The sequence below is a fragment of the Papaver somniferum genome, chromosome 5 (assembly GCF_003573695.1).
Source record: "Papaver somniferum cultivar HN1 chromosome 5, ASM357369v1, whole genome shotgun sequence".
Taxonomy (NCBI): domain Eukaryota; kingdom Viridiplantae; phylum Streptophyta; class Magnoliopsida; order Ranunculales; family Papaveraceae; genus Papaver; species Papaver somniferum.
This window is the reverse complement of record NC_039362.1, coordinates 1121564-1138775: the sequence shown is the minus strand read 5'-3', so window position 1 is coordinate 1138775 and position 17212 is coordinate 1121564. Positions and strand designations below refer to the sequence as shown.

Genomic DNA, 17212 nt, shown 5'->3' with positions numbered 1-17212 from the left:
CTGTTATATGGCCGAACTCGAAGCGAAAACAGGTTACATGGCTAAGTGGCCGTAACCAAGGTTTGAAAAACGGCCGTTTTTTCCGAAAAACGTCCGTTGTAACGCTCACGCCCATATATCGTGCCCGTGAGGCTCACCAACACGCTTACCTAAATAACACCGATAAATAGGAAAAAGGGCGTTATTTAGACCCGTTATAACCATTTTCACACCTGTGATTACCGTTTTTCTAAAATTAATATTTCTGTTTTTTTCTTCTAAATAACATTTTAACACACGTTTTTTACACCGTATTTTCCGTTTTCATACCGGTTAAACCCGTTTTTAAGGAAAAAAAATTTGAGTTGGAGAAATTCTTATACAATTTTTAATTTCAAACTTACAACTAAAATTTCATAAATAATCATTAAACACTTCAAATTTTATAAACTTACAATAAGTAACCTAGTGACAGTAGTGCTTGAAATTTTAAACTTAGACAAACCAACTTGTACCGGCATTTTTTTCCGACTTATTCAAGTATTTTCTGTTTTCTCGACGATTCTCAGTTGATTCCTCATCTTCTTCCTCCGCCTCATATTGGTTCGCGTAATGCATTTGGCTGTCGTAGTTAACAGTATCGTCATCTTCATAACCATAGTCTTCTTCCTCATTATCATTACGATTATCTACTTCATTATTGATATTAATATTGGAATTATACTCTTCATTAATTCCTCGGGTATCTTCTTCTGGACGATCTTCAGTGTAATGAGAATTGTATATGGGATTTTCGTTTTCATGACCTTGTATATTGTCTCCAAATGTTAGGTTACCAAAGTCATAAACAAAGTTACTCACTGGCAACCTTTGATATGAGATTTAAACTTCTGGATCATGCCATTCGTATGGTGGAGGGAGAGGCTCTGGATTATTAGCTGCTTCCTCTTCCAATTCATTTAACCAATGTTCTTCCTGAGGTAAAACTGGTGTTTCATCATCTCCTGCTATCCAATCAAGCATATTTTCATCTGTCAGCAGGCTATGAACATCGTGGACATCGATGTTATGTCGCTTTGTTTTACCTTGAACTCTTTGCTGCTCCAATCTTAAATTGTACTGAACATATACCAAATCGTTTATTCTTGACGAAACTAAACGGTTGCGTAGTTTGGTGTGAATTCTTTCAAACACACTCCAATTCCTCTCGGATCCAGACGATGTGTTTGTCTGGATTAGTATCTTTACCGCGATCCTCTGGAGTGATGGAAACTGAGCACCATATGACAACCACTAGCTTACAGGATCACCTTGCAGAGCAGCCAATCTTGCTGATGGTGATGCAAATTGGCCTTGCATCATTTGCATTCTTCCCGCCTAAAAATATCAAAAACTGTGAATAGAAATTCATATAATTACGAAATTAATTGTTAATAAAAATTCACACCTCTAGCATGCATGTCGCTTGTTCTTGAGGGCTACTAATCATTTTTGATATAACTTCACTGAGACAAATTTGGGGCTGAGAAATTTCATTGTTGATGAGATTGGCTGCTGGGTTGTAGATATAATATGGATTCAGAAAATGCGCTGCAGCATGAAGAGGAGAACTCAACTGATCTTTCCATCGTCGGTTAATCACACCTACAATAGAATTATTTCGAGTTTTACCCAAACCCCTTTCCATAGTTTCACACATGTAGCAAGTGCATGAAACAAATAACCCATGGTAGGTTTATCTGAATCCAAGAAACGGATCATTTTCAATAAAGGACCAACCATCATGCATGCATTTTGGCATGTGTGCCAAAACATCTCATTCAAAATAATGTTTTTCACATCTTTAGCCGTACGAGTTTTTCCTTCTGGCGAGTTCACAAATTCTTGGTCTACAAAAAGACTCTCGATTGCATTACGTTGATCAATGATACTTTTGATTGCGATAAAATTTGTCGCAAACCTTGTTAAGCCAGGGCGCAATAGATTGCGTCCCCCAGAATGTTGTCTGAATCTAGCAAGAACCCAACCATGATTATAAATAAATTTACTGATTTTTCTAGCTTCTGAAATCACACCTTTAACAAAGGGAAACTTTTCAGTATCTTCCAACATTAAATCCAACACATGAGTTGCACAAGGTACCCAAAAAAATGTACCATACTCTATGGCCAATCTCATACCTATTAAAACAAAATGAGAAATGAATTAATAATATATAAAAATAAACAACCATAATTAAATTAAGTTTTAATAGTTACCTGCGGCTTTGAATTGGGATCCTTGATCAGTTACTATTTGAACAATATTTGTCGGACCAATATCTTCTATAACCGGTCTGAACAAACTCATCAAATACTCTGCTGTCAACCGATTATGCTCGATGTCAACGCTTTTCAGAAATGCTGTCCCATGGCCACTGTAAACTAAGAAGTTTACAATCGTATGGTTATTTTTGTTTTTCCAACCATCTGACATGAGTGTACACCCATACTCTCTCCAATAATTTCGTTGGACCGACACCACATCCTTCTGAATCCTTTGTTTTTCCTGCCTTAATAATGGGTTCGACAACTTATAGGAAGACGGAGCTTTGTATGATTTTCTGAAATTTGCAACTGCGTTGAATGCCTCTTGGTACTGAGTTGAGTTGGCCACATTGGAGGGAATATCATTAGCATAGAAAAAACGTCCAACAGAAGAATCAACTTTTTCCCGGCATGTTTTACTTCTCCCAAAATTCGCCATGCTAGGTTGAGAATCCCTATTAGTATTATATTGTCCTCCCATATCTACAGACATCCTAGGTGCTTGGTGTGGTGTACGCATTGAAGAACTAGGTATGTCCATAAAGGCCTGTGGACGCTGTGATGTACCTTCTCCGGCATTAGTATTCTTACTTTTTCGTCCAAAAAGGTTCTTCAACTTCGATAACCCGCCCATTTTCTTTTGTGTTACCGGCGCTTGTTCTTCTTCATCTATATCATGCACAGGGTTCCACGGTTCATTTTCATACATATCTTGAATTTCTGTATCTTCATATTCAGTTTCTGGTACTCGTTGCCGTTTTGCTTTGTTTCTGTCTTGCACCCATACTTTTGCTAAATTTTTAATCTCAGGTGGCACATGCATGCAGGGAGTAATTGTACCTCTTTGTTGTGCCAAATGCATTTTGAAACGCGAAATTCCCGCAGACACTTCTTTTTCACAAAAATTACACTTCAACTTTTTACCATCACTCATTACAGTACAATATGCATGAAAACATCTCGTTTTGCAGATGTTGATCCTTCCATTATATTCTGTAAGTAGGAAATTTCACATAGCAATAAGTGACATATATAAATACAAGTTAAGTGGACATATTCCATCAATATAAAAATGGTTAGAGTAGCATTATAATTAGAAATCACAAGTTGCATTAGTCATTTACTACACTCACGCATAAGAAAAAAACATCGATATTTCTCAAACATATATTCACTACTCTAACATCATGAAAGAAAAAACGAATAAATAAATTAAACGTATTAATAAATTATATCTCTAATTGAATGAAAATCTACAAAAAATAACTACAATGCATTGTTATAAGTCATAGACTTAGGGTTGTGAATTTTACTAGATATCCATAAATTTGTATGTTAAAAACCCATAAACAAATAATAAAAAATCAAATAATAAATTAAACCAAAAAAAAATGAAAAACGTAGTAACAACGTTATTTAGACCCGTCGTAACCGTTTTCACAGCTGTAATTACCGTTACATAGGTCAGATCACAAATTATTTATTTTTCTTTTATTTAACCGTTATCACACCCGTTATTTTAAAAAAAACGTCAAAAAAACGTTTTATTCTTTATAACGCATTTTTGACCCAAAACGTGTTCACACCCGTCAAAACACGTTTATAACGGTCACGCCTAGTACCTGTGACATGGGCCGTGACCCGTTTTTCGGACCTTGGCCGTAACCCTGTATTTTAAACACGTTTGTGATGCATTTTCTATTCAGTCTCAAAAAAACCCTCCCCCCCTCTCTCAATATTTTTCTACCACAGACAGCTAGGGCAGAAAAGAAAAGAAGAAGAGTTTAGTGGTTATTAGGTTTTTAGTAGGACTCGTTTTAGTAAAGGATGGAAGATGAAGAAGGAGGAGCAGCAGTGGTGAGGTTTCTGAGGAGGGTACCTAAGATAGCTGTAATCAAATGATAAATCAGCTTCAACAGTCCCAACAAAAATAACCGAGTTTCATACGAAATTCAACGAATTAAGGGATGGATACCGTAATTGGGTTCCCAGACAATCTTTCCTGTTGAATTTCTGTTCTTCTACATTTGGTGTAATCCGTGGAGCTGCTTACGGTGCTTCTGTCGGAGTCTTAACTGAGGTCGCTAAGCCTGCTGCTATCCACAGCATTCACTTGCCCTTAAGGTACAGTTGGATCAATCCACTCTGAAAGTTTTCTACTTACGCCCTTTAACTCTGCTTATGTGAATTCTTGTATTTCATCAAATTTTCATGTTGTACTTGATTACATTTACTAGTTCAGATCGACCCGCTTTGAAAGTTTAATCCTTTTTCATTATTTTTTTTGTTCAATTAAGAAATTCAATTTAGCAAAGCAATTAGGGGTGTAAAAAGAAAAATTGAAATCGAACTGAATTTGATTCACGACTAATAATATAGACTCGATACTGAATTTGATTCACGACTAATCGAACTGAATTTGATTCACGACTAATAATGTAGACTCAATACTGTTCAGTATGCTTACGCTCTTTCAATTCTACAGCCTTTTAGCGCTAGTCCTATGGCACAAGCCCGTCTTTTTGCTGCTATGGGGGGTGCCCGTGCCAGTATAACTTGTATTATGAAAAGAATTAGAGGAAAAGAGGATGTCCAGGCTCGGTAACTAACTAACCCACTCTATCTATGTGTTCTGGTTCTTTGCTAACAATTGGATGGATGCATATCTCAGGGGATCCATGGCTTGATTAGTGTTGAACTTGGTTCACTGTCTAGTCCTTGATTGATATATTATAAATATGGCGGGTCTTCATCTTGACACCTAGTGAATGAAGGCATTTTGCAGAATGGCAGCAGGTTTTGGTGCTGGAGTCACTTATAAATTGATGTTGACGCGGATGAGGGGTCCTGATGCGGCAGTCAATGCAGCCATATTAGGGGTCGCCGGTGCAATCGTTGGAGGTTGTGCTTTCCAGGTAAGCATATGTTGGAAAGAGTTTAATTCTGTTATCTGTACCAATCTTGAGTCTAGACTCTTGGATGTTTACTCCTAATAACATTAATAAATATTCGAGACATATCACCTATGACATCACGTTCTGTGAAATGCAGATATTATATGTACCTCTCTGTAGAGATGCTCATAATTTCAGTTAAGTGGAATATTTTTCTCACAATCACAATTATTATACGGAACTGGTTTTAATGTACATTAGTTTCTCTAAAACGTTTTTTTTTTTTTTTTTTTTTTTTGCAAATTCTTTGCATAGGATCAGAAAAATGATTCGTCCAACATTTCTTGAAGAATTGGTTTTGTTGGCCGTGTACCAGTGTATGTACCGCACATGGTGCAGATGTATTAGATGGAGTTTGTGTATGTATTTATATCGCAAAATGTTCTAGCATATGTTGTGAGGCTGTTCTGAAATATCTTTAAAACTGTGTCATGGAACTGGCTGCTGAAGATTATAAGTCTCAGTTCTGAAAATCTTGTGGGAGAGAATATCTGAGATTGATGTCTTAGTTCAGCTTCACAACACATCCTTATCAACAGGACATGTTGTATATAGCCTTCTCATGCTGGACTTTCTAAGCTGCTGGGTTAGATAACTATTGTATCGTCTCTTTAGTTGTAAAGTTACACTACTTCCATCTCATAAAAATTGAAAGACCCACTTTTCATGGGATGGAGGGAGTATAATCATATGTTGGTAGTATGATCTTTGGCATGTGATAGTTCCTGTGTTGCAGCGATACGGATACGGTATCGGATACAAGATACCAATACGCTACTATGACACACCTACTTGAAAAACTAAAATACGGCGATATGGCATATCAGTAGTTTATCATAAATATATTATATATAAGATAGAAACTTAACAAAATACATGCATGTATGATTAACCTCACTCGAGAGAAAAGTTTGGATAAGAAGGAAGAAAGTCTAGAACAAGATCAGTGGACAGATTTGGAACTAATATTTTGTCACTATAGTTAAAACTTATCATAGAATCTAGTAAAATATCTAAATTTTCTAATATTAAGGTATTGGGATCTAATATTTAGTCAGGTTTTTCTAACTGAATAGTATCTTGAAGTATTGGAGTATTAGTACGCGTATCCGTGTAAATACATATCGATACGGCTGAATTCATTTTTTAGGCGTATCGTTGTAACACATTCTGATAAAATGCTACCAAGCTAGGGTATGATACCATCTTCCGTTGAGCGAAGTATTTGTTTGTTGTTAATTTACTTGTGTTTGTATCACCATCCCTTTCCTAGCATCGATCTCACAGAGAAAGTATCTCTCAATTATGCCGATGCAAACTTCTTTAGCGTATGATAAACTGACGTATATACACGTGTATGTTTTGGTGTTGATATTCCTTTTTCTGTCTTTCTTTGTGTCTCTTTTTCAAGAGCATTATGAAGTAGTATGCCTGGAACACAAACATTTCTTTTTTCCATCAAGTGATTTATATTCCGCTTTGTTTTGCATCTGCGCAGCTAGGTCACAGAGTCTGTGAGCCGCCAGTGGAGTATACAAGAACAAGATGCATGTTGTCGAGCCTTGGCCTTTTGAAATACGAGAAGAACTTTGAGGAAGGCTCTTTAACAGACAATACTCTACCTCTGCTTACTGACAGGCAAGTGTTGTTGAGGGAGTTCGTATCACCTCTTTTTATAGCATTGAGAAGATGGTGACAATCTTTTCTATATGTCTTCATCTGTTGCAGTGTTCTTAAAGATGTGGGAGTCCCTCCTGGACCAAGGCTCCTAATACTTGACCACGTTAAAAGGTGCTGGTCGCAACTCAGTAATTTATATTTCTTAAAAACTCTGATTTCAGGTTGGCCTGTGTAGCATCACACAATCCCATTAATATCATTATTGTCATCTTCCCTTTCATTTTCTTTACTTGATCCTTCAGAAGTAGTAGTTTGGTGAAGAAGCACGATTAGGTTGACTAGTTAAGACTGATTATTGCCCTTCAATGGCAGTCTGGGGACATCCCTCACCAGACTTTTCACCACTCTTATGTTGTACAAGGAATTAGGGTATAAATATGGAGCCACAGGTCGGCAGGTCATACATTAATTTTTATTATTTCATCCAACATACCTAGTTTAGATGGTATGTTACTCAATGGACAGGGCTTTGATCTCGTTCAAAAAAGTGAGAACAAGATTAAAAATGAAGAAGGACTAAGTGCCATATATCTGGGTTTAGGTTGGTTAATTAGGTCTTAGCAAAGATCCGTTAAATAAAGGCGGCACCTTGGCAGGTCGAGGCGCCTTGGCACCAATACTCTCACTTTTGGTGCCTTGTACAGTTACCACTCCCTTTGTATATAGCTAATAGCTAGCACCTGTCACCTGATTCAATGGCTAAGACTACATCCTCAAACTCCCCTTACACGATCTTACAGTCAAAATTAACATTACCCTAATACTAGGATTCATTCTCTTCCACCTATGTATAGTAGGGTTGGAGGTTGGTTAAAGTGGACCTATGCATTACACAGCATCTCTTCTACCAGTAAAAAAAAATTGTTTTCACTTTGATAACCTCGTAACTTGATTATTCAGGGATCCTGAAGTGAAAAAGATGGGGGAAGAACATGCTGGATGAAACTAATGGTAAGTGATTAAGTTTATAAGCTAACCAAGGATAGCTCAGTTGGCCAGTGGCCTCCGTCTCATACTTGATTTTGTTTACAAGCTGTTTTTTTAGTGTTTTATGGTTCTGTATATAGCTCAACACAACAATGCTTCAGACAACAATGTTTAGTGACACTGATAGTGAACAGTGAAGGTTAATCTTTTATGTAGCGAGATATATATAGTATATGTTATGTTATTTGGTAGTAGTTTTCTCTCTCTCTCTCTCTCTCCTGCTTGATTCATTGTCTTGGAAATCTGGATCTAGTTTATGTTTGTTCCATAATAGATTTGTTCCAGACTCCCTCTGTTCCTATATTCTAAATGGAAACTCCTGTGAGGATTGAAAAAAAAATACACCCTTCATCACTCTAGAGGTAAGATTAGTATAATCTCATGGGGTGGAACCAACCTCCTTTGCTGCAACCCTTTTGAGTAATCCATGGGGTTAACTAAAATCCCTTTTCGCTAATTCTTTATAGAGAATAATCTGTTTTCTAGGGTGGGGTGGCAGAGAAACAATGGAAAGCTTGAGTTAAAATCAAACATAGAACTGTCATATGATCGTCATTTGGTTGCACTCAAGTGGAATTAGCAACAGGCGTTTGCAACCACTACCTTGAACAATACGGGGTTTGAGAAGCATGGGCCCGTGAGGTTTCTTTGTAATTTGTTTTTTTTTTTTTTTTGAATCATATTTTTCCGGTTTTCCGTATTTTTCCCATTTTAAAAACTGTGAATGGAATGGTAAGTATGTGATCGACTACGCTTTCCTCGGATCATTTTTTGCTGTCCCTTCGACAAAAATCAATGTTTTTCTTTTTATACCGGAATTGCCACCGAACCATGTCAAAATGCCAAAATAGAGGCACCAAAAAAGTTTCAGAGAGTGTTTGGATATAACACGAAAAATCAAAAATCTATTCAACTTCCACACGTCATCCGTTTTCCCAAATTATCTTCCGTTTTTTTCGACTTATTTTTTAGTGGGAAAGTAACTTATAAACTTGTGAGCCGGTACCCAGAGATTCCGCTTTTTCATTTTTTTTGTTTTTGTTTACTTTATAGTGTTTTCTTTGTGGGTGACGTATAATTCTAATTCACAGAAAACAAATTTGGGGAAAAACTTGAACCCTAAAACTTTTGAGTTGAGAGTAGTAGCGATGGAAGTTCTTTCTTCAAAATCTGAGAGAACTCAGATTTTCAAGGAAACGATTCTATGTGTGAGTAGTACAAGAGGTAGTGGAGATGATGAGTACAGAAGGAAGATTTCCTTTCCCCTCCACCGGAAATTCCCCAACATGTCTCAAGACTGTAGATCTAAAATCACATTCCTGCCTAATGCGTTTCTTCTCGAGGATGGGTTCTTTACAGCGGTAACTGAGGTGGTCGGTCCAGTAGTTGAGGTATACCTTGGGGTGAATACTTGCAACAGCTCTTTTCAAGTTAGAAATCTGATACAACTAAGAAGGAAAAGTGGGGGAACAGTACAAGGAATAGTACTTCGAAAGGGTCCTTTCTCTTTTCTTATACTACATAAAGGTGGTCGTGACACTGTCAATTACACAGATGTGGACGGAATTACAGTGTTGATGGGTAATTCAGCTGCTAGTGTGTGGAAAGAGCTAGTAAAAGCATACCCTGGTGTTGGAGGTAGTCACCATACTAGACCCATTGGTCTGGAGTATGGTAGATTTGAGGAGGAGGAGGAGGAGAAGAAGGACGAGCAGCAACAATTGGCTGCACCTAAGACTTCATCCTTTGAGGATGAGAATCAGCGTTTCAGTAAGTTCTACTTAACCCTTTCTTGACTACTACTATAGCACATATTGTTGAAGTGGCATTGCTCATTTTGATGTTCATTCATTCTCAATTAGGCGTTTCATATAACAATCTTTGATTGCAGTGGAGTCATTTTCTTCCTTGGAGAAGAAAACCCATGAACCTGAAAATATTCTATCTCTAGAAAAACGTAGACTAATGGAGAAACTGCACCACATGGATCCGATGCTATACTACAAAGTGCTCACCCACAACATTGCAGCATTGGCTCCCATGATATGCAAACCTACGGTGGGTTTAGCATGTCAAAGCTATCTTAATTTGTTTAAACATTCTCGTCGTGTGTTGCTTGTTAGTAGAAAGGACAAAGGACAGATGATTTCCATGTTGCCGTCCGGAGAGGTAGACATCATAGTAGTGACGCATGGAAGCCATATCCTTGGACTCCATGACCTAGGAGTACATGGAATAGGACAATCGATTGGCCTCCTTGATATGTTTGTTGCTGCTGCAGGAATTAATCCACAGAGAGTATGTCCCTCCACTTTCTCTCACTCTATATGTCAGTCGCACACTGAGATCCATGAACAATGCACATGATTTTCTTCCTTATATACTGATAATGTCTGACAGATACTTGCCACCATGCTTGATGTTGGAACCAGCAACAAAAATCTTCTTGAAGATCCTCTATGTAAGTTCTTCCCTATGCCAGTCTTATTATGCAATTACAAGTTATGTTACCTGAACATGCTTCTGCTTTCTTAAGAATGACTAAATCTTCAGCCTTCTTATCTTATAACAAATACATTACCGGACTTCATTCTGTTGAACTTTAAGTAAGTCACCAAGCAATTATCAAAAAATATGAAATAAAATTAGTAAGTCACCAAGCTCAGAATTTCGCGAGTCGTAAATTGACAATTATTTCTATGTTAAATATTTATTACACAACAACTCTCAAAGTTGCCAAAACCTTTTGTTTTCATGTATGGTATGGGAGAAACATATGATGAAGGTCATGCTTTGTTATGTTGTTTTCAGAATGAACCTTATTAGTTAATCGTTGTAATCTTGTTATGTGAAAATTACAAGGGTCTCTTTTCACGCCATATTAGCTTTGCAGATTTAGGCGTGCGAGAGGAAAGGCTAGAAGGACCAAAATACATGGCCGTGGTTGATGAATTCTTGGAAGCTGTTTACACACGTTGGCCTAGTGCTATTGTGCTGGTATAATCCTGAAAAAGTCTGACTTTGTACATCTGTGAATAATATGCCCGCTAACAAGTTTGACAATTTCATCAGTTTGAAGATTTTCAACTGATGTGGGCTTTGGGACGTCTAGAGCATTATCCATATTCCTCCCTGAGAAATTTGAGCTACTGGTGGGACCAATATCATAACAAGTTTTCATGTTTAATGATAACTTACAGGTTGGTGTTTAATGAAACAAACCTTGTGATCAGTTTACCAGAAATAGGGGTAGTAAACATCACATTTATTTAGTGCCTCTTGAGTAATCTGATTCGTTGTGCCTACATTTCATGTCTAATAGGGAATTGGTGGTGTTGCAATAGCTGGGTTACTGGGAGCTCTAAGGGCACAGAATCGACCTTTGAGCGACTTTGTAAAACAAAAGATGGTTATAGTTGGGTCCGGAAGGTACTAGAAAATGATATCTGCAGCATGGTTATAGTTGTGCCCCTTGGTCGACATCTTCTAATGCTTTCCTCTAACATGTAGTGCATGGATAGGTGTGCTAAAAATAGTGAAGCAAGCTGTCGCTGTGATGACAGAGAGCGATCAGAAGGCACCACAGAATCCAATCTGGATATATGACAATAAAGTGCGGTTCCATTCTTATTCTACTCCAGCTCAGACTGATTTGACAATCTATTTTATATCCTTCGAATTCTGTGACAGTTTTTGAAATATCCTGGATGATACTTGTTTCGGATGCTGTTGCTTTTTTTTTGAAATTTCCATGAAATGATCTCCAGAGGAAACTTTTTGATTACTCAGTGTTTGTTCCACAAGCATATATTTATGTTGACTCTGCATTGTTAAATACTTTTCCATGTACATACACTACTGTTTCAGAAATCCTGTATTATCAATTCGAAAGCTGTATGATTTCACTAACTGATTGTAGTTATCCATTCTTTTGTTCGTTTTTGGCTTGGTCAGGGCCTTGTTACAAAAAATAGATTGAATCTTGATCCACCAGCTGCACATTTTGCAAGAGACTTCAGTCAACAGGAGATCAAGGGACTCGGTGCGAGGCTAGTCTTCTTGAGGTGGTAAGTACCGCACAAACTGGTAGCTTGCTTGTCTTTGCAGCTTGTACTGGTAACTTGCTTGTTTTTTTGCTTAGTCATGTGTTTCTTTCATCGCTTTCTTGTCCCATGGGAATTCTCTCTGTTGTTAGAGCTTGCTCTGTTTGCAGTGTATGTTGCAAGAACTAACTAAATTTTTAGTTCAGGTACTGTAGTCTGATAAACACTCAATTTTATCAGGTTAAAAAAGTGAAACCCGACATCCTTCTTGGTGTATCCGAAGTCAAAGGTATTTTCACCGAGGAGGTCCTTAAAGCCATGAAGGATTCAGGTTCTTCTCGCCCTGCAATATTGGCTATGTCAGCTGAATGCACAGCAGCCGATGCTTTCAAATATGCAGGAGAAAACATAATCTTTGTTAGTGGGAGCCCTTGTGCAAATGTCAATATTGGTTAGTTATTGGTTGTCTTCTATTCTTATTTGACATGCGTTTCTTTTATATCTGTTATAGTTCGATATTAACAACACATTCATTACTTGCAGGAAATGGGAAAGTAGGCCATGTTAATCAAGCAGATACCAGAGTTTTATCTCTTGGGTATATGCTAGTTACTCGCACTTATTTTTCTTTAAAAAATCAAAAAAATTACTTACTTGTACACTCATATCTAGTGCTATGTTTTCTACAGGGTCTGTTTGGGGAGTCTACTCTCAGGTTCCCATTCTATTACAGATGGGATGGTTTTTGCTGGCGCTAAACGGTAATAGAAGTTATACTTATGTTTTGTATTTCACAGTTTACTCTATGGCATGTACTTATTATTTCATTCTAATTAACTAAATAATAATAATCTTTGACAGCCTTGCGTTATTCGTTACGGATGAACAAATCAAGAGCGGGATCGTATATCCTTCGACTGCAAGTATTCGGGATATCACCATTCAAGTTGCAGCAAGCGTTATAGAAGCGGCTATTGCTGAAAAACTTGCTGACGAAACACTGATGCAGATGTCCAAGGTAATAATTCAAATTTACTTATCATAAACCAATCACAAAAGGTCACTTCAAATGAAGATTTTGCATTTCATATAATCCCACTCTCATTTGATTTTTATTTGACTGTGGTGCAGGATGAAAAAACATTGGATTATGTGGTGCGTAACATGTGGATTCCTGTATAGACTAGACCTGTCTTCACCATGACAAATAGAGATTCCATGTATATATTTTTGTTCATCTGAACTCTATTGAGAGAAAATGAAAGTTAACAAGAGATGAAGAAAAGGATCCTAGTGAAACTTTGATAGAGATTCTAATGAGACCATGTATATATTTTTGATTATCGCAGTTTTGACTGCGGAACCTTGATTTTCTTCATCTGAGAGAGAAACTGAAAGTTAACAAGAGATAAAGAAAGGATCCTTTTATTGGAATTGTCTAACTCTATCAAGTCATGTAGTCAATTTATATCATTTCACACTATTAAACTGAATGTCTGCAGATCTATATCATGTTTCTGGAGTGAAAATTTTGATTTATTATACAGTATGCTAATTTGACAAGTTCAATCACATTTGAAGGAATAGACATACAAAAGGCAGCAGAAGGGAACTTGACTGTTACTTTAAACCCCAAATCAGGGTTGTATTACTCACTGCCATAAAAAGCTATACAAGAAATTCAGCGATTACAACTTTCAGAACCGTCAACGTGGTATTCTGTTGTACAAACACATACACTTTAAATACACATGTATTCCTTGAAAGAGAATCGCTCGTACAACTTGCTGACATTGTGCATAATCAACTGATCTCCCAAATTTGACCACGAAGGTAATAGATTGATGCATTGAACAGATTTCGCTGCACTAAAGTCATCAAAGTTGGATAATCATAGAGCTTCATCTGATGTTGCTATTTTCTCCAATAATCAAGTATACTGGTGAATCCATCATCTTCCACTTTAGAACCCTGACTTGATTGTGCCAGTCAAAGTTCTTCTCCTCTTGCTTGCCTCAGAACTAGTACCACTATCACCACTACTGCTACTGCTACTTCTCTTGTCTAAACTATAATATTCTGTTAAACTTCTCTGGTTTGCTCCAGAATTATGACCGCTACCAGTGCGACGTCTCTTGCCCTTACTGTAGAAGTCCTTGATTGTACGCTCGATCAGTTCCGGTACCCGGTCACCATATTTGGCTAGTTTTACCCTAAATTCAGTAGAGTTGACGAATGTAAGGTTTCACAATAACACCCATAACAATTCATGTACAAATGTGAACAGGTTTACCTTCCTATTCCATTGATCTCGAGAAATTCTTCTCATGTTTGGGAATTCTTTCGCTGATCCTTTGTAATGTAGGCCTCCTATTGTGAGAATGAGGGAGTGAGACAGTGAGAGAGAAAGGTATCATGAATTACATATATCAATAGGGACAAATTATCTGAGGAAATAAAACCCTAACAAAGATGAACGGAAGGTATAACATACGTGAATATGTGGTGAGCATTAACACCTTCAGCAGCAGTATCCAAAATATCACTTCGAAGCAACATCAAAGCATCAAAGATCTTGGCAGAAAGAGGCTGCAAACCGGAGACAAACAAGTGTCTTTAACTGATAATGCTCAAGGGCGTCGAATCTACTCAGGCATCAAAAGCACAAAGAATAGCAAATGGACTGTAATTTACCTTGTCAGCTTCGTTTTCCTGTGGGTTGTTCGTCTTCCCTGAAGAGGCAAGTGGATCTTTTGCTACCAAAGGTTTAGCTGTTTTCATGGACGCCGGGAACCTAAAAGGTATATAAGTGACAACAGAAACAGCAACTTTATATAAGCTGGATTTACCAGGATAAAAGTAAGCCTAGTCTAAAACTTTATGGACTTGAATAGTGTTGAACGTTAATATCAATCTATTCACTATAAGATTAACGTAATACCTAAAAGATGGATGCATCTATACCTTACAAACAAAAAGACATTCCATTAATCGAAATCAGTTTCATCGAAGTAAAGCTTCAAAAGCACATATTACCCTAACAATTTCACAGCTCAACAGATATTTTTAGTGAACACTACAATTTGAAATTTGAACTGACCATGGTGCCCGATAATTATGAAGTGGAGTGGCATGTAGGAATGAGATCCTAAACATGTCAGCATGTGGTGCCCATAAGGCCTCAAGTTTTGCAGACAGTCTGTCATTCCTTCAAGCTTCGAATGATTCCTAACCTCTTCAGTCTTTAAACTTCAAAATCTATTTTCAATCAACTTTGATGCTGTAATTACTTTGACCAAATAAGAGCTTTCCATAAGCCAAATTTTTTAGGGATGAGTTAAACTTGGGTCAAGCAGCTTTGTTGATGGGTCCCCTCGTGATATGAACACGAATCTGTCTAGGTTGAAAGTGAATGGACTAAGCTCTGCCTAAGTTATATTTGCAAATTCAGTAGGCTGAAATTTATTTGCCTCTGTGAGTTACTTGTCTCATTTATATTTCTTCTCATTTTAACACGGCCAAACATGAAAAATGCAGGCTTTACCCTCGCATGAAAGCTTGTGAATATCGATAAAGAAGCATATATAGGCTTACTAACCCACAAAATCCCAATATCTACCTTAGCACTGCTTTCCTCTCGCACCCCTCTTCTACTGATGGCTACTTAAACAAAGTTTAACTGATATGAGACACTGAGCTCTTGCAAATAGATTCGACGAGAACTTATTTATAAAATATCACAGGTGCCCGACTATTTTCTCCTTGCATATTGGGTCTCTCTCATTGACAACGAAAAATTAATAAGCAAAACATGACGCAAAAGCTTGAGCAAAGAACAAGCAACGCCGTAAGGAATGAAACAAGCAACCAAGAGAAACAGTTTTTGCACCTTAAAATAATTTTCTTTCCGCCATGGCAAAGATAGTAGAACTTGGACTCATTTACCTAAAGACAGTAAACAGTTGAATCAAGATTCAGGGCCTAAAAAATTTGTGTGCAGAAATTGAATTAAAGGACTGTGGTACCTTCAACACTGATGATACGGATCCATAATCACTTTTCTTAACTTTCTCCACAAGAAATTCCTCAGTAACGAGATGATGCAGAACTCGGGATGCTTCACCCTTTTCAAGGTGTTTCCCAGCTCCGTGATGCTTCACCAAGTCGTACCGATGCTTCTTTACCTAAGTTTTTAATTGCCAGTATCACCAAGGTCAGTTATATGAAGTCAGCAGATTGGAAAATAACTTATCATATCAATCTACAATTTGGCTCATGTAACCTTTGAAGAATTCCAGGATATGAGATGATGAATTTTTCTGTCCTGTTGACTTAGCACATTCATATATATCTAAAATTAGAGTGAGGAAGCCACTCACTTAGCAACTTTCTCAGGAGTGACATATAATAACTTGTATTTAAAGCAACTAGAGCTCAGTTCTCTAAATATCTCTTGCTGTTCAGTCCAGTCCATATTCAGAGGAAACGTTAAACTAAAATCTGATACGAGAAAGAGAAGGAAGTTAAAACCATTAATTAATAGAAAGTAACATAAATATCCAGTACCTGATGCGAATGCATAATTTGATCTTGAATGAGCGAGACAAGAGGTGATATCACCGAGGTTACACCCTCACATATAAGAGCAGGAAGCTGTAGAGAACACCATAGAGTTTAAGAGAGGAACTAACTGGGTTAATAAAACACACAATATAACTTGATGTGCATTTTCTGTTTCCATCAGGTTTTTCGAAACCACCAAAGAATGAGCATTCAGTGTCGTTGGTTATGTTGAACGACACCCAATAACTCTTTATGGCGAAAAAGAAAAGTGGAAAGCGAAAAAAGAAAAAAAGGCATCCTAAAGAATCATAATCACTAGTTTTTGTTTAGTGTGCGCCTTTAACAGTTTAATTTCATCCAAGGCCACCAGCAAACTCTATTAACCTAGTGAAAACTGAGATAAAATTATTACCCACTTTCTTTATGGAACATGTCTCAGGTTACACCAGAGTCCAATACAATGAGATAAAATTCTCAATTATGAACAGAATGGCCATTGATGTATGCACAGGAATAGAAGTTCATAGTTGTTTTCCTACCTGGTATGTCAAACTCTTGCCACCTCCAGTTGGCATCAAAACAAAATATCACAGCTCATTGTAGCATTAATCACCTCCCTCTGATTGAGGCGAAACGAACGATTCCCAAATACTTTCCAGTTATTGGCCTGAAGCATTGCGCTACAACTCAGAAGAAGTTG

General features: G+C 37.3%; 2 protein-coding genes and 1 pseudogene across 2 annotated transcripts; 1 reads left to right on the top strand and 2 right to left on the bottom strand.

Annotated features, from left to right (window-relative positions):
• Positions 1 to 17212, bottom strand: part of LOC113277160 — a 34641-nt pseudogene that overhangs the window by 14340 nt on the left and 3089 nt on the right.
• LOC113280851 (chloroplastic import inner membrane translocase subunit HP30-2-like) lies at positions 4315 to 8100 on the top strand. The gene is made up of 6 exons (XM_026529427.1): positions 4315 to 4409; positions 4771 to 4886; positions 5071 to 5200; positions 6738 to 6877; positions 6968 to 7030; positions 7820 to 8100. Exons 2-6 carry the CDS (start codon positions 4789 to 4791, stop codon positions 7860 to 7862), a joined length of 474 nt encoding a protein of 157 aa, XP_026385212.1. The 5' UTR covers positions 4315 to 4409; positions 4771 to 4788; the 3' UTR covers positions 7863 to 8100.
• LOC113280850 (ATP-dependent DNA helicase Q-like 4A) lies at positions 13570 to 17091 on the bottom strand. Its single transcript, XM_026529426.1, has 8 exons — positions 17052 to 17091; positions 16516 to 16602; positions 15975 to 16133; positions 15839 to 15894; positions 14644 to 14743; positions 14444 to 14538; positions 14243 to 14319; positions 13570 to 14162 (listed from the first exon to the last, which is right to left on the bottom strand). Exons 1-7 carry the CDS (start codon positions 17085 to 17087, stop codon positions 14247 to 14249), a joined length of 606 nt encoding a protein of 201 aa, XP_026385211.1. The 5' UTR covers positions 17088 to 17091; the 3' UTR covers positions 13570 to 14162; positions 14243 to 14246.